Consider the following 21,188-nt stretch of genomic DNA (forward strand, 5'->3'; position numbering starts at 1 on the left):
ACAGTTGCAGAGTTTTGGGCCCCTGTTTCATATTGCATGTATACAGAATGTCCTGTGTAAAGCCTCCTGCAGCACAGGGACAGCCTGTACGAAGCGTGCCCTTGCAGTCAGCCTCGACCAAAGCAGACGTTAAGCATCACGTCAGCTGCGATTATGAGATTATAGCAAAGTCTGAGCAAAACAATGTTCTTGCTGTTAAGCTGCAGTAACGTGGGAAGAGGGAGGTAAGGCAGGTTCAGTTGCGGAGAGATGGATCCTGCAGACACTGCCCGTGCACGTGCTCCTTGGAGGAGCGTTAGGCTTGCGCACAGGAAAGATCTGGCTTGAGCGTTGCTCTGGAGGTAATAACTCGTCAGACTTGCAGGCCTGACGCCCCAGCGCCATGAACATTACACATAAGCTCTGATCCAAACTTTCCATGATTAAAATGGGCTCTGGGTTAAACCTCTGCCCTGTGCTGACCCCCCCTGCCACTGCTCTGTGGAGGTGCATCGGCCGGCCCCGCTGCCAGCGCAGGGGAACAGCTTCCGAAGGACCGGATTAGGGATGGCACCCGGTTATCCTGCTCTGCCCCCCTGGCCTTAGATGGCCCTTACCTACCTAGGTAGGTTCAGTATTTTGTGAAGGGAACGTAAGCGATGTGGTAAATAAACCAGAAGCTGATGGAGACACAAATGTTGAATTTTTAGCGCCTGTTTTACTGACCTTGAACAACCCAGGGGAATCCTCGCTTGTGTTTTGCCTGCCAGAGCTGATTTCTGTTGCTGACTTGAATGAGCTCAGTGTCGTCTGCTCTTTCATTGAACATACCTGTGCTTTTCTCTTTTCTCTTTATTTGAGGATTGAGTCTGATATACGGTCTGTGCCTAACTCTGAGCTGCTTGCGTTTTTAACATGAGAGAAACCGAGTGCATGCCTGAGACTGATTTCTTGAACTCTTTGATGGGATTGGTGGAATGTGATGCTAATGGCCCCAAAACTGAGCTGGCATTTAAATAAATTAATAGATCCAACAAGCCCCCCAAATTCAGCATGAGCTCTGTAGCCAAATGAGCAAGAAACGTGGGTCAGTTCAATATGACTGGGTGTCTTCCGGTAAAATGATAATACAAGGGAAAGACTGTTTTTGCTCATCTTTACCGACAAGAGCTCCTTATGATTATATTTTCCACTCTACTGCTTGATAGTTTAAAGTGGGATGCTTTCTCTCTTTAGCTAACTCAGTCAAATACGTGGCTGTGAACAGAGATTCACAAATAAGTGAATTGGAATCAGTAGGGAAAGGGGGGATATTTTTTATCTCCTTAAAATAGGAGGGCAAGAGGGATCTGGCTTTTGCATGTTTTGTTTTGGAAAGAACCCTCTCTAGATTAGCTCATTGGGGCAAGAAACCTCTTTTCCCTGAAGGACAAAAAAAAAAGGGGGGGGGGGGGGTGGGAAGAATCACACAAAACAAATGGAAATCAGAATCTGTCTCCAGCAGTTCTTTGATCCACCTGCGAAGGCACATTTAATAATAATTAAAAAACCAGCAGGTTCCTAAGGCACCCTCCTGCTGTTGAACGCTCAGCGTCCCCAATTGATTTGCTGCCATTGATCCATCTTCCAAACGGTCTTGCTGGTGCCATTTCTCCTTGATGAGCCTGTCCAGTCACATGTTGTATAAACATTTAAAACCTCCAGGTTAGAAAACATCCTCATTCTTTCAAGGATGTTTTATTCTTCACTGGACAATGCCTTTCTTTGTTACGGTAGAGGCTATATACACAATCCCTTGCAACTGTCTTGGCTTAAGTTCAATTCATTGTAGAAAGCGAGCTGACCAAGACTTCAAAACAACCTCGTTCTTTACAAAATGAAAATGTGGCACCAATACCTCTCCCTGAGTCTTTAGGGGGAGAAAAATCTGCCTTACTCAAAGAAAACAAGACCTCCATGGACAGCGTGAAAGGGCCTTTTCCTTTTCTATCATTGACCCAGTAGCAGAGGGGAGGGCTCTTGTGGAGAGGGATTTTCTCATACTTGCTGCATGTGGAGTGATCTGCACTGACGAATGTTTCTTTTGGAAGGTTTTCTGGTGGCCGATTTGCTGCTTAGATCGTGAAGCTGGTAATTTTAATTTCTTTTTTGCGGGCTGTGGTTTCTAATCGCGTTAATTTCTGAAGGACACAAAACCTTTACTTTCCGCAGGACAACTTCATCAACCTCAGCTTCCTGCGGCTCTTCAGGGCAGCGAGACTTATCAAGCTCCTTCGCCAGGGTTACACTATCCGCATCTTGCTCTGGACATTTGTGCAGTCTTTTAAGGTGAGTGTTAGGCAGGTGGGAGGCAGGGAAGAGACGTGGGGAGATGGTAACGCTTGGCCCAACTGCAGCACCATCCATTGAGTACCAAAGAGCTTCTTCCCCTTGCCAGGGGAACAGCTTCTCTGCACCTCTGCAAAGCAATTAGAGGAATATTAATTCTGCAGAAATGCTAACTGATTTGCACTGAACATCCCCCAAACACTGCAGGTGCTGAGCATTTTGGGAGTCTGAAAGCTGGATGGCTACCGATGCAGACTCGCAGCAAGTGCACAAAGCTACCATGAAATCCCTATGGCAAAATCTCAAGACTCAGCTATTAGCATAGGGAAACGGTAGTCTGACTAATAAGTACCTTAATGCCTGCTATGTGCCTGCAGCGAGTGCCAGATTAAATTGCTTGCACTGGGTTTCACTCTTGGTAGACTTTGATAGAAGTGAAACCCAAGCCATTGTATTTTGGGAATATAAGCTGTGAACCTGTATAACACAGGGTTGTGTTTTTATCATGTGGATTTTTTGTTCTAAAGTCGAGAGAGTTGCTTTCCCCGCTTTCCTTTACCCCTGCCTTCCCTCCCAGCAAGCCTCAGCGTGTCATGGCAGCTGGTACGTTGTGGCGCAGGGGACTTCTGAACCGAGTGACCATCAAACAACTGCCTTACAGCAGCTTAGTTCTTAACTTGCACTTAGCTTTGAGATAGCTGTTTTCTACATCTAAATAAGGGCCCACGTGCCCCCAAACTGGTTATTTTTTAACAGCTCTCAGCTGGGTTGCGGCCCTTTTCCACAGCTTGTTGTGTTTTAATTCTGGTTATGGGGCATGCTCACGTTCTGCAGTGCAGAGAGGAGATCATTAATCTGAAATCAGACTTTTGTAGCACTAATACTGAGCCCTAGCACACTAGTATTTATTGACTGCGCAGCTGCAGGGTGCAGACCCCCAGTCCCCATCACACGTGGACCCTCGCCCAGAAAGCACTCGCACTCCCTGGCTCCGGAGATCTCGCAGGACTCTCAGAGAAATGCAAGCAGAGAGGTGATGTGGGAAAGCACAGCACACCGAGATCAGGGGGTGGCTGACGATGGGTCTGTTCACTAGCCTGCAGCCAGCAAACTTCATCTCCCACTCGCTGGCGGGGTGCTGCGCTGCACATGGTGAGCCCAGGGACCATGCCTCTGGCTCTGCACAGGGTCTCGCCGCCGTCTGGGCTGAGCTCTGAGGTCTGCAGGTGATGGTTTATGTCCTGGGTGCTGTCGCAAGCTCAGAGGAGCTTGTCTGCAGGTCAGTGCCATGGCAGGGTATTTTGCATGGCGCTTTCTGGAAGGCGTTATGGCGGCAATTGGTATTTAACGACGCAGGGTGCGGTGGGATGCAGAGCGTGGTGTCTGAGTCAAAACGATGCAGAGAGGTTATTTTAGGTGATAAAACTGTGGGGAGGAGTGTGCTCTCTCCAAAAATGGAAGAGACTTAAGAGAAGAAAGGCATTTCTGTCCTGCAGTTGGAGACAGATGCTGGGTGGCTCTGCCCACCCCAGGCTGGGAGTGCTGGTCAGCCCCGTGCCGGCTGCCAGACAACTGGGATGGAGAACTGGTTTCAGCAGAGCATGAGCGTGGCTATTGCTCTGCGCCAGAGCTGGTTGAGAGGGAAGTTTCTATTAGACCTTTTAGACTATAGAGGCAAAACCTTTTTGGAGGGTGGAGATGGGAACATAGCGATTGCTTCTTTCTCCAAGTGACCTGGAGAAGAGCTTCAGGCATCCATGCTGTTATCCCATGGCCAGGGCTGGGAGTGAGTGTTGTTACACCGTACGTCCGTTTGGGAGACACCAGACAGGCAGCTGGTGCTCTTGCATCCAGCTTCTGTGTTACGCTTTCACTCAACCATCAAGCAGCTAAAGGGACTGTGAAGTGGGGGGCTGCAGCGCCTTAGATTTGTTAGATCGTGTTTTCCTCGAGGGTGGATGGAGGTGGTGTTGCTCCTGCTCTCACCTTGTAACTCGTGAGGAACCCTGCAGCCAGGAGATGCCTCTACCAGAGGCTGAGATGTGGGGTCTGCAGGTATAATAAGATGTTCCCACTCAGGAGAGTGTCCTCGGACTCTGTAGTCTTGGCTGGATGGTGGGAGAGGGGCTCAGCCAAGGCCCTTTTCAGTACAATCCCGACCCTTTGCAAAGTGTGTGTGCAGAGCACTGCCCCTGAAGCGGAGCCGGGATGGTTCCTGGGCTGCACGGGGAGCTGCATGTCTGTCTGTGCCCCCAGCGCTGAGCGCTCGGTCCGTGTCCCTTGTGCAGGGGTGTCCAGCAGAAACCACGCCAGCCCTTTGCACCGTGTTTCCTACTGGGCTCCCCGGGGGCTGCAAAACCCCTCTCCTGCCCTGAGTGTCACGCAGTCTAGCCCTAGCACAAGACTTCTCATTTTTTCAGCTATTACTAATTAAGAGGCATTAATTACCCATTCATTTAGCCTGAGCGGAAAGTAGCTATTACTCTCAGCTTGGGTGACATAATTACATTGTAGCCTTCGCTGATTTCTTGCTAAAACAGAATCTTTTTGTCCTTCTGGGATTGCAGTCTGTGCCCGTTTCAGAGCAGGAACTTGTTTCTTGAACATATTTTTTTTTTCCTCATACTAAATTTGCAGCAAGGTCATTAAAAATTAATGTTCATGCAATTATGCATAGAAAGTGCCAGTGCCTGCCGGTACCTTCAGTGCTTGCTGCGGAGCTTCTTATTGTGTTTTCCCTGCTTACTGCTTATCTGCTTGCAAGGATGTACAGGGAGCCCTTGGAAAGCCCAGACTGTTTTCTGATCCATGAATACCAGGCTCCAGGGGTTCGTTTTCTGAAGACTGCCAGAATTGTTCATATTCTCTTCCCAGCTCCTTCATCTGAAGGACAAATGCTACAAAACAGAGTGCTGCCTAGGAATTAAATGCTACCGGCTGACATATGCATTTGCTGGCATTAATACCTCCTTCTCCTTTTCCACAGGCCTTGCCTTATGTGTGTCTCCTCATTGCAATGCTCTTCTTCATCTATGCCATTATTGGCATGCAGGTAAAATTTTAGCTTTAATACTGAGCATAAGTAGCCTGGTTTTGTCCCGCTGGTTCAGGGTGCAAATGGGTTATTGCCGGTGCGGCAAGAGCAACACCTGACTTAGGATGGGGCAAAAGTCCAGTGCCAGCTAAATTGGAAGCACATAAAAGGGATGTCAAGAGGCTGAGAGCAGGGAGAAATGAGAAGTTTTTCTGAAAAGAAATGAGACAGTTTTCTTGGCCTGAGCTGGAGCTGAACTGTGGTTTTGGAAAGGGTCTGGCGAAGAAGCAGCACATTAAACTGATTTTTTTTCCCCATTTGATCTTCCACAACATATTCTTATCTCTCTCTCTTCAGCACAGAAATTATTCTAGTTTTTGAGATCCCTTGAACCAGGAAAAATTATTTTCCTGCTTTTCTCCCAAGTCCACTCAATCTACCTTTACTGACAATGTCCACGCGAGGATGCCTTTGGCCTGAATCGCTTCTGTTTTCTGTGGCAGGTATTTGGAAACATCGCACTAGATGATGAAACCTCCATTAATCGGCACAATAACTTCCGTACCTTCCTCCAAGCCCTGATGCTTTTGTTCAGGTAAGTAGAGTATAAAATACCATAAGACTTGCATGTGAGCAATAAATAAATCCTTATTTTCCCATATGCCAGTTTAGCTGCTGAGACTTAGGCATCCTCTAAGGGAGGTATTTGGAGTAAAACATCCATTCCTGCTTCCTCCTGCTCGGCATTAAAAGTTGGCCTGGCACATCTCCGAACATGAGAGATCTGATTCAACACCCCAGCATCTCCACAAAGTGACACCCAGCGCTGTGACACCCCACGTCAACTCAGGCAGAAGCTTAATATAAGACAGAAACCTCCTGGTTTAACTGATCGATGTGGTTCCTGTTGTGAAGCTTACTATTATTTTTTACTCTTTTTTTAAAGTGAGAATTCCTTTAGTCGGTCATTTTTGTATTGCCAACAAGCTAACATTTCATATGTCAATGCCACCTCTGCGTGAGAGGGAAAGTGTTTCCATCTGCGTTCATTCTGCCTGGAAACAAAGCATTTTCAAATGAAAGAAAAAAAAAAATCAATGAAATGACAGATTTTCATTTTCAGAGCCAGCCAAAACGAAGTGCAGGCCTTGCTCCAAATTGGGGCAGCTTGGGGAAGGTTTCACTTATCTGGATGTGTGGTGTGGAGACACAGCAGTTAATGACTGCTCTGGCCCGCGAGCACCTGACGGCCGCGCCGAGGCTGGGTGCTGCAGATTACGCAGTGCTTGCAACTGGATATCTTGCCTGGGATTTGGTTTGCATAGTTTCTGTGAAGCCAGCTGGAAATTAAATTAGCCCTCTCTAGCTCAGGATAATCACTCGACTCAAAACTCTGAATTTTAATAAAACTGGATAATTATTCAGTCTCGTGTCCAGACCTTTTGGTCCCTTTCCGGCCCCATGCAGCAGCTGCAGTGGGACAGAGAGGGCAGAGGCAGCAGGACTGCAATGGGGCAGCGGGTTTCTGCACAAGGGAATTATCATTCTGAGTAGCCTGGAAGCTATTTCAGTTTACAGTAAGCATCAAGTTTTCTGAAAGATCAGGAGGAAAGCTTGTGAGTCAGCTCTGTGTACAAATTTGCATGGCTGCGAACAAGCCTGGAACAGGATGGGCTGTTCATGGCACTGCGGAGGGATGCCCCTAAAAGCACCTCAGAGTAGAAATCACAGGTGAAAATCTGAGGTTATGTAGGAAGTCAGACTAAGCAAACATGGGGATCCCCCGGCTTCTGATCCATGCGTGCACGTTGCAGAGGGTGGTTTATTTTGAGGACAGACCCTCTGGGACTCCAAAGTTTTTCCTTTTGGCCCTTCTTCTTCCTACAGTAGAAGTAGAAGTTACAGGGGGAGGAGGGAAATGATTAAGAAAACCCAGGAGACTGTCATGAAAATGGTACCCCCCAACCAGCCCATCCTGGTATTTCTATATCTGCTTGATAAAGGAAATAAGAGGTTCAAGTCAAAAAGCCTGGCTTCGTTTCCCATCATCTCCATTGTGTATGCAGCCAGCGCTGTGACAGAAATGCTAGCTGCTTCAAGAGGAAACAATCTCAACTCTGTTTTACTTACATTTGCCCTTTGCACTTGACATGTTTAAATCAGTCTGGCTTTACTCTCTGTAAAACCAATGAGGCCTGGCCTACCTGAGCCTGCTCGGTTCCCTTTACCCCCCTGTGACAGAGGGAGATGTTCCTCCTCCTTTCTTTTCCATGTCAGCTGTTCAGATTCCTAATGTAAATATAGTCTCCACCTGAAGACAACCTTCCTTCTAATTAAATGAGTTAATTGGGCACAGTGGTAATGTGAGGTGGATGCCCCCCTGGGAGGGGGCCGGATGAGCTCACCCTCTGCCCTCCCCGTCTGCAGGAGTGCCACGGGGGAAGCCTGGCACGAGATCATGCTGTCGTGCCTCAGCAACAGAGCCTGCGACCCACTCTCTGGCCTCACCAAAAACGAATGTGGCAGCGACTTCGCGTACTTCTACTTCGTGTCGTTCATCTTCCTGTGCTCCTTCCTGGTAAGTGGGTCCCGATCTCTCCCAAAGTGGAGGTGACGGTGTGGTTCCCCCCTAGCCCTTCCCTCCCCACCCCCTTGCTTCCTCCTTCTTCCCGATTATGATTTATACAACATTACAAGGCAGCTGCACTAAAAACCATTTATCATCCTGGTGATAAAATCCCTTTAATCCCCAAAGAGATTATTTAGTCATTAGTTTAGAGGGAAGGTTTTTATCTTTCTTCCCTCAGGGGGTCTAATATTTGGAATTAAGCATTAATCTGTTTTGTCTTGATTTGTAACATGGCCCTTTGAAGCAGGGGATTGGGGAGGGCAGGGTGAGAATGGCCAAGATAACATTGGTTCAGAAGTGCTTGCAGCAGGCAGCTGGGAGCATCACACTTATTTGATGCCTTGAGTTTTGGGTTGGTTTTGTTGGAGAGGTTTTTTTGTCAAATAAATGCAATGATCATTTTCTTCTGCAATGGTGCCAGGAAAGATTTAGACATGAAAGCACGCAGAACTGTTGTACTTGATTCGTGCCGTTGGCCATCATACGGGGCTGGGTCTAAGCTTTAATAGGTGCCAGTGTCTTTCTGAGCACCTGCACGCATAAAAAGCTCTCTGCTCTTGGGGCTTGGTTCACTTTCCTGCATCACTGGGACAGAGGAACGGAAAACCAGGGACAGGGAGCCAATTAAACTTCAAGCAGGATGAGATGAAAGTCGCGGCTCTGAAATGTACCAAAAAGCAACGGATCAAGCCTACGTGCAGTTTGCTTTAAAATGTAAGATTTGATGCTTTGTGCAGCTAATCCCTGCTACCATCAGAGACCTTTAACCAGGAAAAAGAGGTACACGTGGCAGTTTGCTGGCTATAGATAGACCAACTTCAATGCCCTCTACTGAGATCCTTTGTCCAACTGCCATTGCCCCTTTGACATCCCGTGGTTTATTTCTTCTGCATATATTAAAAAACATGGAGCCCTGAAAGCTTATACAAAGTTAATGCTCCATTTACTGATTCCTTCAGCACTCTGTATTGTAAAGCAAATTTTTTTCCTTGTACAAATCCCTAACCCAACATCAGACATTCTCATTATTATTTTCAAGTGCATTATTGTTCCTAAATCTTTCTCTTTTTAAAAAAAAAAAACAAACACCACCTCCCTAGACTCACATTCCCTGGCTCATATCAGCCATCCTGCTCAAAATGCAGTAGCAGTATTGGAGGCTGGAGCACATCTGTGCAAAATACAGCTTTGCATGAGCTTTGTCCCGGGCCCAACGCTCCGGGAAAACCCCATGAAACCACACTCCGGGCTTGCTGGCAGAGAGTGGGGAGAGCCCTCGCGAAGAGCAAAGGCAGGGAGGGCAGGCTCCAAAAATAGGGAGCGGAAAGCCAAGCAGCTGGACTGTTCCGGGACAGGGCTGTAACTCGTTTCTTAAAATGCATTCAGCACTTCATTGCAATGAAACATGTGGTTCCCCACAAGCGATTAAAGCATTAGAGCTGCAGTCTTGCCAGGAGGGCACGTTTTTATGGTTTGTTCGATGCTGTTACACTGTAGATCGGGGGGCAGTTGGATAAAACTGATTTGTTTTTAAATGTTGTTTCTGGCTTTTCATAGATATCCAGCCTGACATAATTTTCCTCCTGTAATTTACACTGTTGAAAAATATAAATTGAAAATTTAAACCAGGAACTTCAGAAACTGCTGTCCGCAAGGGAAAACTGTACTGAGCCACAGCTGGAGCTGGGAGTAACGGAAAGGGCTCGGGAGCAAGGGCAAACTCGCAAAAGTTTTGCTGTCTCTTTTGCTCTGGGGGTACCGTGTTACACGTGGGGTACCCGCAGCACAGGAGTGAGCCCTGCCGACATGGTTACAGTGCTTCCAGCCTTTGAGCAGCTTACTGAGAGCTGGGTTGGACATCCCTGTCCCGCACCGCATGGTGCACCGCACCGAGATCCCAGGGCTTGTCTTGGCTGGGTTGCACACAGACCCTGCAGCATCCAAGACCCCGGGGGGACACAAAGTACTGGCCAGGTTCCCCAAACGCCGCAGAGCTGTTTGGTGTAGTGCTGCATTCGAGCCTTCACGCTCAGCCGCAGGAGTGAATTCACGCACGTTGCTGCAGAGGCAGAAGTCTTGTTTGCAGCCGTGTGCTGTACAGCGTGGCCTGGAGAAGACCCTTGGGTGGTGTAAGGAACCCCGGTGCCCTGGTGTAGGACATTGATGTGTTGGGGGCTGGGTTCGGATCCCCGCTTTCTGTTGGGGTGGGTTCTAAGAAATAGATGGACTATGTATCTGGGAAGTTCCTGATCAGCAGTTGGTGGTGACATGGGGATTTGTTACGGACTCTGCTTATCTGTACTGGTGAATTGTGTGTCCCAGCAAGAGCCAAGACCCCTTCCTCCCTCCAGATCACACAGGAATATGAATTATTTAAAACTACACAACCCCCAAACTCCTCTGCCTGATTTTCTTCTAACGACCAGCAGACCAGCCAGGGACGTCCATATTCTGTTTAATTCCATTCAGCCCAGTGCGAGAGCTCACAGGCTCTTCACCGTGGGTCTCCTTGCTCAGCGTGGTGCAGAGGAGCAGCGCTCGCGGCAGCAGCCCAGCCTCCCTACAAAAGCCACAACAGAGGTAGAAAGGGGCCTTGTGCCACTCAGGTCTTTATCCGACACAGGAGCATCTGTCCCTGCCTGCCTCCTGCTCTTCCATTCTGCTGGCTGCAGCTTGATCTTTTCCCATTGAAATCCTTGTGACTCTTCCGTTGGCTTTAATAAGAGAATCTTTATATGCCAGAAGCGTTTGCCGGGGTCTGTGTTAGGAGCCTTTGTGTTTCGCTGTCCCTCATCTTTCTGGGGACCTTTGAAGGTTTGAATTGTTATGAGTCTAAAATAGGACATTCAGGCTGAAGAATGGTTTTTTTCTAGCTGTTCTTGTCTTGATGTGCCTTGATAAGAACGTGCTGGAAGAGTTCGCACCACCCAGTTGGTGAAGCGGCTGCCGCAGCCCGTGTGCTGGTCTGTGCTGGCGTAGGGTGAGGAAGGGGCAAGGGAGAGGTGCTGAGCCCATCGGGCTCTGGGATGGGTTGTGCTGGAGGGCGTCAACACTGATGGGGAGGCGGCCAAACTGTCCCCAGTCAAAAGCCATGGCAAACCTGCCACGTATTGCAGAGCTGGGAGGAGGAGGTGACAGCAGGGTCCCCAGGGCTCGGTTTGTGGAGTTTCTTCTCCAGGGTGCAGCTGGTTCTTATAGAAACCACACACCCCACTAAGGGAATCGTACCCTCTCCCCTTCCAGCTTTTTTTTTTTTTTTCTTTTCTCCCTAACTGCGTTATCGCTTCCTCTCTGCAGATGTTAAACCTCTTTGTGGCTGTGATTATGGACAACTTCGAATACCTGACGAGAGACTCCTCCATCCTTGGGCCCCATCATTTGGATGAGTTTGTTCGTGTCTGGGCTGAATATGACCCAGCTGCCTGGTATGTACGCTGTTATACTCGTATGTGGAAGAAAAGCTATACACTGTGTATAAATACCATACCTATACACACAGACAGCCTGTTTTAATGTGAGTACAGCTCCAGAAGGAAAACAGTTCCACAGCTTGAGGTAACATTGGTGGTAAATGCTTCAAGTTCAATTCACTGCGCACTGGAGATGAACGAACCTGATGTCATTACAAGGGCATTTCCTTCGAATAGACACGAGATGGACACAAACCAACAAATCAAGAAAGCAAACGCCCCCTCCTCCCCACACACACACGGCCCAAAATTAATAGGGTAAATTCAAATGTTCTTGGCTAAATGTCCTAGTGGAAAGATGTTGAGCATTTCCAAAAGCAGCGTTGATTGCATTTGGTTTCTGCATCCCAGTTTGGAGATAAAAATACGCTGAATGTCTTGCCATTGGCAGCACTCTGGGTAACTTGTGGGGCTCAGCCTCGCTGCATCCCACTCGTGCAGCGTTTCTCTCCTAGCTCAGAACTGCCTCAATGGTTTCACAAATCCTGTGCAGAGACCTGAGGCCACGAAAACCCAAAAATTCAAGTTTTCAACGTTCCATCTCTCCCTTACAGGGATCTACCCCATTGCTTTGCATCTGAGTCAAGTGCTGCAGGCTCAGAATTCATCGTTTGCTTTCGCCCTCCTGTGAGGCAGCAGGGACTGACACGATGTTTCTCAACGTAAGGGACGTTTGCTGAAAACGTGATTATTTTAAACAGAAATTTCTCATCAAACCCAATGTTTTGATCTTGGAAGCCTCCTTCTAATGACATCAAATTGTAGAGGGGAATTTTGTTCTTCTAAGTAATATTTTACCTTGTGGACTTGCAGTTGAAACATAAGATGTGTGAAATAGTAAGAAGAAAATGCATTAAGCCTAACTTTGGAAGCATTTCAGTTCTCAGCAAGCCTCTGATAAAATGTTCCTGATATATGTGTGTTAAAGGAGGAAATGGGTTTCTCACAGCCAGACGGTGAGGTGTTTGGGTTTATGGGTTTATTTCTTTGTTTTTCTTATTCAAAGACACTCACAGGGAAAGCTGCACGTCCTGGGCTTAAGTACTACTGCAGCGGAGGAGTGGCACTGTGCTGTGGCAGACCCAAGGAATTTTTTTAAAAATGAGGGAACGGCTCTGACCAGTGATCACTTCTAGAGCAAGACTGGCTTTAATATATTGCTTTTCTCCATTGCCCAGAGAAAGTTACTGCACAACAGTCCTGGTGACTGTGTTATTTTCATTTCTAGATGCACTGAGATACAGGTCGCAGTAATTTCTTTGATATCCTGCAGCTTGGGGATTTGCCTGTTGGGAGACTTTTTTTTAATTTAAAGCCCTACTAATTTTGTATCCATTTTCCTCCCCATGAGTTACTCTGCAATGAATCTCCTCTGTATTTGTAATGAAGCTGCCTCCAACTCCTCCAATCTTTCCACTCTTTTTTGTTTCCCCTCAGTAGAGACAGATGCAGAAAGCGTTTATATAATCAGCATCTCAAACTCCCTGCTAGGATGCAATTAAACTGCTTTAAAATCTCAGTTAAATTGATTTAGGCTAACTTGAAATGTAAACCTCTTCCAAAACGACTGCATTTCTCTGAACTGTGTGTGATTTTAACTAGCTCAAAGCCATCCATACTACGAGCCTGCCTATGTACTGCACACATACTAGCAGCTTGTAATCTCCAAGCAGATTTTCATTACCACGTGCTCTGTAACACAGACAAGTCCTTTGTGGGTATTTGGCAGGCAGTAAATAGCTTTTTTGCTTTTTTTCTTTTTTTTATTTTTCAAATCCAGTCCTGTCTCTTCTTACCATGAGAAAATCTCAATGAGATTGAAAACTTGGGAGTGCCCTTAAAAAATAGTCTTGGCTCTGATTTGCATCCGTGGGAGGAGTGACACACCTGGAAGGGAAAAATGAGTATCAATGTGCTTTTTTAATGTTTATGTGTTCAGGAACTCTCCACCCATAAGAGGCACAAGCACAGAGTTTACAGAAAGATTTGCTTGCTCTATTAACTCTGAGCGCAGAGGGTAAATTTGGTGAGTCGCTCAGTGGCCAAACCTTTTCACGTCTAGAGCTGTTAACACAAAATACGTCTCATATTCAGATCCTAATTCTGGTTTTCTCTAACCTCGTTCCCGTTTTGCTCTGGTGTGAAGCTATTGATGTTGGCAGAGTGACCAGGGGCAGAAGCGCGAACCGAAGGACAGCCAAGACATGATGCTCGAGGCTTGATCCTAAAACACATCCATGTTCTGGATTTTCCATGTGCGAATAGTTCCGCTGAAATCACTGATGTTTTCATAAGTGGGACTAACATTTCCGCAATTTGAAAGTAATCTGAAATCCATTCACAGTTTAAGGCTAGAACAGTTCTTTTGGTCATTTGGGCTGAACCCCCGTGAAGCTCTGGACACAGTATTTCACAACAGCTATCCATGGACTCAGTAACTTGTCTTTCAAGGTGCGGCTCCCAGCAGCACACCCTGTTTTGATCTGAAGGCACAGGGCTTTTTCCCTGAAAGAAAATGTCGATCTAAGTTTTGTTTTCCATATCAGCCATCTCCTTTTAGCATTTCAGCTCCCAGTGTAGGGAGCACGTGTAGGGGAATGCTAAATAATCACCATAGCGTAATGGGCAAGAAAGAAGACTCCCAGGCAGTGTTATGCTTAGATGCAGGTGAGCTGGTTCCTGCTTCCATATTTCACTAATTGATGACCTCTCTCAAGGTCTCTTCTTTGATTATCCCAAGAAAAAGGGAATTACAGTGTTTGTCCACTTTCCGTAGCTTGAGACCCTTGATGAAAGATGCTGCGTGGGTAAAAAGTATAAGTGTTGTTATACTTTTGTTATATAGATAATATTTTAAACATAGGCTTAATGTGTGTGTATTTACATACCTATTTCCAATATCACCTTTGGGTTTGTTACAAAATCCAACTTTCTGTAAGCTTTTCTGGGGAAGAACATTTAAAAGGAAGTAAAAAAAGCAGCCAGCAGCTGTTGTTCTAGATACGTGTCAGACTCAGGAGGGGTAAGTATGGGAAATTGTTGGATTTAAGGGTGGCAGAAGCCTTAGGCTCACAGAAAAAGAGAGAGCGAGAGAAATGGGGCACGCACAGAGATTTGGTCCGGGGGAAATAATCAGGAAAGGAGTGAAAACATGGAATTTAAGGATGGTGCTGGGAAAGAAAAAAAAATTGGATTTCTATGAGCTTTTATTTGTTCAAGATATATAAAGTGAGCGCTTTATCTCTCTTATACCCCCCCTTCCCAGTGCATACCCCTTAGGGATACTGGAAATGTTGGTCTTGCCATCCCATTCCCATTAGTTGCTCCCCAGAGCCGAGGGACATGTTACTGGCAGCACCTTCAGCGGTCGGGAGGAGGTGCAGGTGCTCCCGAGGGAGAGCTTTTTCTTAGCTAGCCGAGAAAACGGCATGCTGATGAAAATAAACAAAACTGAAACAGATTTCAACAACCTGGGAAAGAATCCTTCTTTGTCCTAATTTGTCATAATTTGCTGCCATGACCTTCCGATTCAATTTGGGCTTGGGTTTTCAAGCCTTCCACAGACTCTTGGGGAGCTCAGGGAACTGCTCATACAGATTTTCTACAGGCTGATTTTACAAAACCATTCTAAAATTTCAGTAAACTTCTTGACTCAGTTAAACCAATATACTTTTTATAACCACGATTAGGCCTGCGGCCAAGACTTGCACAGTTCTATTTGATCTGTTTCTGAATTAATAGTTTTGAGTTGATTGTGAAGGTTTTGAATAGACCTTAATTTTTCACGTCCAAAAAGCAGTAATATTGAAGGAGATATTCCAAAATATTCCAGCCTTCTTTATATAGCATACCAAAATAAACACAGTGAAGCCAAATCATCTCGTTTTTCTTCAGAGGTCATTGTGAAGTTCAGTACAGCTCTTTTTGTACATGATTTGGTTGGTTACAAAAGATTAGGAAAGCTAATCCTGCTGTTAAATTAGCTGAAAATATTGTTGGGAGTTAATGAGACACCATAAAGCCGCCTCGAGGCGTCTGATTTCACCTACTGGTAACGAAGGCTGGATTTTCCCAGTGCCAGTGGCCAGGACAGCTCTCGAGACGGCAGTTTCTGGACTTCCAGCAAATGGCTTATTGCCCACGAAGCAGAGTGCAGCCCTGCTGGGGTTACGTAGGTGGTAACAGGGGAAGGGGAAGGTTCCCAAGCTCTTTTGAACCAGCTAGTTTGAGTCCCAGTAATAATCCATTGAATGGGCTATTTGCGTGCTGCAGGCGCTGGTTTTGTTGGGCTGCCACAGCACCTGGGAGGTGCGTAGGGGCCGTCTGGAGGCAGATGCTCAGGCACAGGGACATGACACAGTAGTGATAAAGGTAACAAAATGCAATGGTTGGAAAGCCTTGCACGTGGCCCTGAGGTTTTCACGGAAGAAAATCCAAGGATATGGATTTTGCTGAGCAGTTGGAAGTTCTCTCTCTCTCTCTCTCTCTGTTAAAGTGTCTCCTTTGTTGCAAGCCCAGTTGCTGTCAAACTAACCTTTCTTTTCAGCATGTTTTGCCCTTCCAACTTCTCCTGTTTGCCTGGGGAAAAACTGATTCCCCTTGGTTTTTGCTGTCATAACATCTGATGTTTTCTTTCCAGTTGCCGGATTCATTATAAGGATATGTACAATTTGTTACGTGTAATTGCTCCACCCCTGGGCTTAGGAAAGAAGTGCCCTCATAGGTTGGCATACAAGGTTTGGAACTTCAGAGACTCCCTCCAGCATTTTCAGTTCTGGTTTTGTTTCTTTTTACCCCCTCCAAAGTGCAAATGCAAACAGTACCGAAAAGAAACTGTAATGTAACAACCCCTTGCCTGAAAAAAAAGGAATGATTGACTGACTGCCTCCTTTTTCCTCAATGCATCTCTTCCCCGTCTACTCCCACACCCCAGCTGGCTGGAGACAGGCAGCTTTATGAGACAGTGAACCCTCCAGCTTCCATCCTGCCGGGTCTCGGTGGGAAGTGTTGGTGAGGAGCAGCACAGCATCTGAGCACTTTCTCTCCATATATACACACCGGAGAGAAATGTCATCCCAAGATTTCTAGGGAGTAACAAGTCCATTTTGTTTGGGCTTCATAGCATGGTTGGTCCAGTTGAATGAGCCTTTCCTGAGCTGAAAAGACATTTGATCTGGGCACTGGTTAACTGGGCAGCAAAATGGGATGGTTACCTAGGCTGGGGAGAGATGAAGGGATGAGCTTTTTGCAGTGCTACAGCCAGAGATTGCCTTGGGAGCAAAATTACGTCTCTGAGATTGTAAGCTACGATGGACATCCACTGAAACCTCCTGCCTCGTGGCACAGGAAAAGTGTACTGTGCTTGGGAGCTGAGGTGGGGAATTAAGGACAGATCTTGCCAAGAAATCAGCACAGGATGACAGCAGACTTCAGTCAGGTCCCAGTTCCAGGCAGGGATTTTCCTGCACTCAGTGCACAGAGAACAGAAAATGCAGGAGAGGGAAGTGGAGCTCACTTTTCTCTCTCACTCCAGCCCCAGTGTCTCCCACACCTGAGTGAGGATGAAGTTACCAAGCGTTGCAGAGAAGGCAGGGAGCCTGTACCTCCAAGCCAGGGAGCAGGGGCAGAAGGGAGAAGCTGGGGGCGGCGGGGGGGAGAAGCCATTGGCTGTAATTACAAATTGTGTCTCTCAGCAGCCTTTAAATTAGCTCTGGGCTATAAAACCCGGGTGGTATTTTAACTGTGTTAGTTACCAAGGACAGGAATAGATGGTTTTGGCTTGGTAAGTTCTCTCTTCCACCCCCTCCTGCATCAGTGCTTTACATAGGAACTGAGCCCCACGTCAGGGCAGCGGGCTGGTGTGGGGGTGCCCGCTGCTGTAGCTGTCCTGCTGGAGAAAGGGGGTTCCTGGGGGTGCTTAGGTCTTGGTTTTCCTCCTGCTACAGTGGAGATGATAATACTGTCCTGCTTTTCCGGGGGTTAAACATGAACTAATAGCATGCTGCAATATACTCAGGTCTCCTCAGATGACAGGCAGCACAGATTTGCACGATATAATAAGCAGGCAGCTCGCTGGGAGAACAAAATGAGATTGTCATAGCCATGCTCCCTGTTTCAGTAGTCAGAAAAAGGCAAAGCAGGAGAATTCCATGCTGTTTCTGCATCTCTTGCTTTTCGGGGCAGGATTTTATTTACCGCCACCGTGTGCTGAAGGTAGTAATGGGCTGGGCTAAGGGCCTTTTCCCAAATCTCTGCAATCCCCAGTTCCCTCTAACACACAGGCCAGCCAGCTGCTCTCAGTGGTGGAGACAACCAGTTGATATTGGCTTGAGGAAAGAGGGGCCCCATCAAACGTAAGGGAGAAACAGGTCCCCTTTCCACCACCTTCCTGCCAATTGAGTGCTGGGCTCTGGGTTTGTCAAACCTGAGTTCAGGCTGGAGGAGAAATTCAGGCTGGCTGAGGTTTTGCAGAGTTGCACCCTTGGCTTGGAGTCAGAGCAGTCCCAGTCTGTCCCCTGAGCAAACACACCAGAACTGGCTTTTTGCTTCTCTCGTAGCCCACAGGCTAACCTGAAACCCAAACTCTTTATTCACTGAAGGAAAGCTGAACATTTTCTCTAAGCCCCATCTCTCCCTGTCCCATAACTCTGCCTACCAGCTCTCCCTGGCATGGTCAATACAGCCTCCTGATTGACTGGTTTGGGGGGGCCGAGAAGGGGGGCGTCCCTCCACCCCCACAAAGAGCCCAGCCGAACCCAAGCTCTCCCCACACCCTCTCCACCCGAGCGGAGACATCAATCATTCCCCGCAGGGACCCCGTGCTGAGATGCGGCTCTGGCCATGGGACATCCCTGCAGTGGGGAGGAGACGTTGGGCACTGAAACACAGCAACGGAAGCGGAGAAACCTTTCTATTTACCCACCTCTTTGTTTTGGTTTTGTTTTCCTGAGAAATCTGATTAACCTGATCTCTGTTTTCTTGTCTGCTTTCCCTTCTCTCTCCTCCTTTTCATTTGCTCTGTTGTGTTGCCTTTTCCCCCATCCCCTTCCTTCCCCTCCACCCCTTACCCGCTCTGGTTTGATTTCTGTGTGCTCTTGCTTTTGCCTCCCTCCCTTTGACTCCAAGCGGGCGCATCAGTTACACAGACATGTATGAGATGCTGAGACACATGTCCCCACCTCTAGGCCTCGGAAAGAAATGCCCTGCTCGCGTTGCCTATAAGGTAGACCAACCCCTCTAGAAACTCCTGCCAAACCACCAGCTTTTGTGCCGTGGCTGAAGTGGGTGCCGGTTTTCTGTGGCATTAGTGTTGTTCTCCTGGACTTTTCTGGTGCTTTCTCTGCTTTCTGAGCAGACTGGATTTTGGATCTTCTGCCTCTTTTTTTTTTTTTTTTGTAACCTTTTTTTGGTCTTTGAAACTATGGCACATCAGTTTGTCTTTCTAAGTATGTGTCTGCTATCTCTATCAGTGTTTCTCTCTCTCCTCTCTCATTCTGCTTCCATTTAGGCTAATTTGGGGAGGGAGGGTGCTAATGAGCAGATTACCCCACCAATATGATCCCCATTTATCTTTCTACAGCTCTTTGACTATCCATTCTCACTAGCCCTTCAGTAGTATGTTGGTTTTTTCCTCCTCTTAATTAGATTGGAGTAATTAGAGTAGGCAGTACTGTAGGAGTTAGCAAGCTATTAAACAGAGGCAACACCAGAAGGGCTCCTTAAATACCCTTGTGAAAGAAATTATTTTAACAGAAAACATTTAAGACAGTAAGATGAAGAAATCACTCAAACTTATTGTTTATTCTGAAAAACTTTTTAATTGAACCACAAAAGTGGATTCTATCTAAAAGGCTGCTAGCTGCTGCCTTTCAGACACTGCTTGGATGAATGCGGTGGAAACTCAGATGGACACAGAGCCAAAATTACGGAGCAGACTCAGACCCCACCAGTTGAAGCCATGCTGCTCTCCCAACAGCTCGCATGGTGCTTGGAAATTTGCATGTGCAGGGGCAGTTCCTTGGAAGCTGTTACCATTACACCTCACAGTTTTGGAGGGAGAGGTTTGGCATTGGTGGAATTGAACGTCCATCAAACTCAACAGGGTGGGTTTTTTTGCTTTTGACGTCATTTCAGCCATCACCAAGCCTAATTATTGTACCCCAGTGTCCTTGGTGCAATGGATCCAGATCACAACATCCCTTCCAATAGTGCTTGTTTTTTCACTAAGGCCATATGAAAGCAAGATTTTGCAAAGAGACTCAAGCTAAACCTTTAAGTAGGGCACTTAGGAGCAAGAAGAGGTTCAGATACAGCTTCCTACAAGATCCTTCCTCAGTGTGTTAGGATTTAAAGTAAAAAGAAAATTAAACGTAACCTTAAAGCTAGCCAGTTAGATTTCTTTTCTATATTCCTTTTGATTTGTTTCTGCCCACTTTGGTGGCTGATTGAAAAGAGCATCTCTATTACGAGCAATTCATACCCACCATTCCATAACCAAGCTTGAGAAACCCAGCTACATCAACATGCCAGCTCCCAGGTCTCGGCTATTGCCAATAGAGGAGTAGATGGATAAACATCTATACAGAGGTACCAATTATACGCAGAAACCCAATGATTTTGAAGTAATGCCTCCTTTTAGCACCTGTGAGGTTCCATTGGCTTAAAATGGAGCTGTGTCCTGCTGAAAGCCCGGCAGTAGGTGTTTGCAGCTGGGCAAGCAGATCTGCTCTGTGCTCACACGTGCGTACCAGAAGCGTAAAGCTTTTCTTTTTTTTTCTTTTTCCCCTGAAGCTTGTACAGTTAAAAAAGGAAGAAAATAAAAGGGGATGAAAAAGGTGATGTGTTAAAATAGGCATTTTAAACAAGCCTTTTGGCTGATTTTCATAGTGTTGTGTCTCTCTGCCTCTATGTGATTGTTCTCAACTGTTGGAGCAGACTTTCCCGGGCAGAGGCACCGCAGATGTGCCTTCCCTAGCCTGTCTTTTCCCTGTGAGTTAGCTGGTATCATTTAATTTGTCCATCTTTGCAGAACAAATCCACTGCACTTAGGTACATATGAATGGTTTCCTTTTAAAATACAGACTCCTGATTTTTTTTATATCTTTAATTTTTACCCATTTATTAAGAAGCCTCTAAAAGGTGTCTGTGTATGACTGAACCATAAGTAGAGATGGGTTCAAGTCAAACAGCTCAAACCTAGGCTAAATATCAGATTTCTCTGAGCATGGAGGTGATCAGATTTATTTTGCACATTATGAAAGAGCCCCAAACTACAGAAATATGGACTTAAGAGCAGATCTGAATTTTTCCCATGGTGTAAGGCTGCAGCTTGGGCTGACCCCCACTCCCAGCTATGGCAGCTGATAAAACTAAACCCTCACGGGGGGCAGCACCAGTTTTCACTCCCTCCCTCCTCCGCTTCTACGTGCAGCACTAGGAACAGCACATCCACGGAGACAGATTGGTGCTGAGCATCTTCCCCCAGATGACGGCTGCGTGTGGGTCGCAGCACCCCCCTGCCCTTCACCCGCTGGGTGCCCCCCACCCCCCCCCCGGTGTCACTCTTGCTGTCCTCCCACAGTTGATGGGAGACTTGAGGAGGACGCCAAGCCCCCCCTATCCACGCACACCTCCCCGCAGAGCCAGCGTGGGGGACAGCCCCCTCGTCCTGCAGCTGTAGCTCGGTCAGTGCCGACAGCAGCCAGGGCTTTCTCTCTGCACTATTTCTGCTCTCTTCCTCTAAACCAAA

General features: G+C 47.0%; 1 protein-coding gene across 7 annotated transcripts in view; it reads left to right on the forward strand.

The window, feature by feature from the left end:
• Positions 1-21,188, forward strand: part of CACNA1B (calcium voltage-gated channel subunit alpha1 B) — a 298,282-nt gene that overhangs the window by 250,959 nt on the left and 26,135 nt on the right. For 6 of the 7 annotated variants that reach the window (XR_008580034.1, XM_054848970.1, XM_054848967.1 and 3 more), the window contains 6 exons: positions 2,191-2,307; positions 5,294-5,359; positions 5,845-5,936; positions 7,769-7,919; positions 11,268-11,395; positions 18,566-18,662. Coding sequence is in view for 6 of the 7 variants with exons in the window: in XM_054848970.1 (XP_054704945.1) it covers positions 2,191-2,307; positions 5,294-5,359; positions 5,845-5,936; positions 7,769-7,919; positions 11,268-11,395; positions 18,566-18,662 (651 nt within the window). In the remaining variant the exon portion in view is untranslated. Of the gene's footprint in view, positions 1-2,190; positions 2,308-5,293; positions 5,360-5,844; positions 5,937-7,768; positions 7,920-11,267; positions 11,396-16,079; positions 16,177-18,565; positions 18,663-21,188 lie in introns of all 7 variants that reach the window. The other variant, XM_054848973.1, reaches the window with a different exon arrangement.

Source organism: Grus americana, chromosome 20 (assembly GCF_028858705.1).
Source record: "Grus americana isolate bGruAme1 chromosome 20, bGruAme1.mat, whole genome shotgun sequence".
Classification (NCBI taxonomy): domain Eukaryota; kingdom Metazoa; phylum Chordata; class Aves; order Gruiformes; family Gruidae; genus Grus; species Grus americana.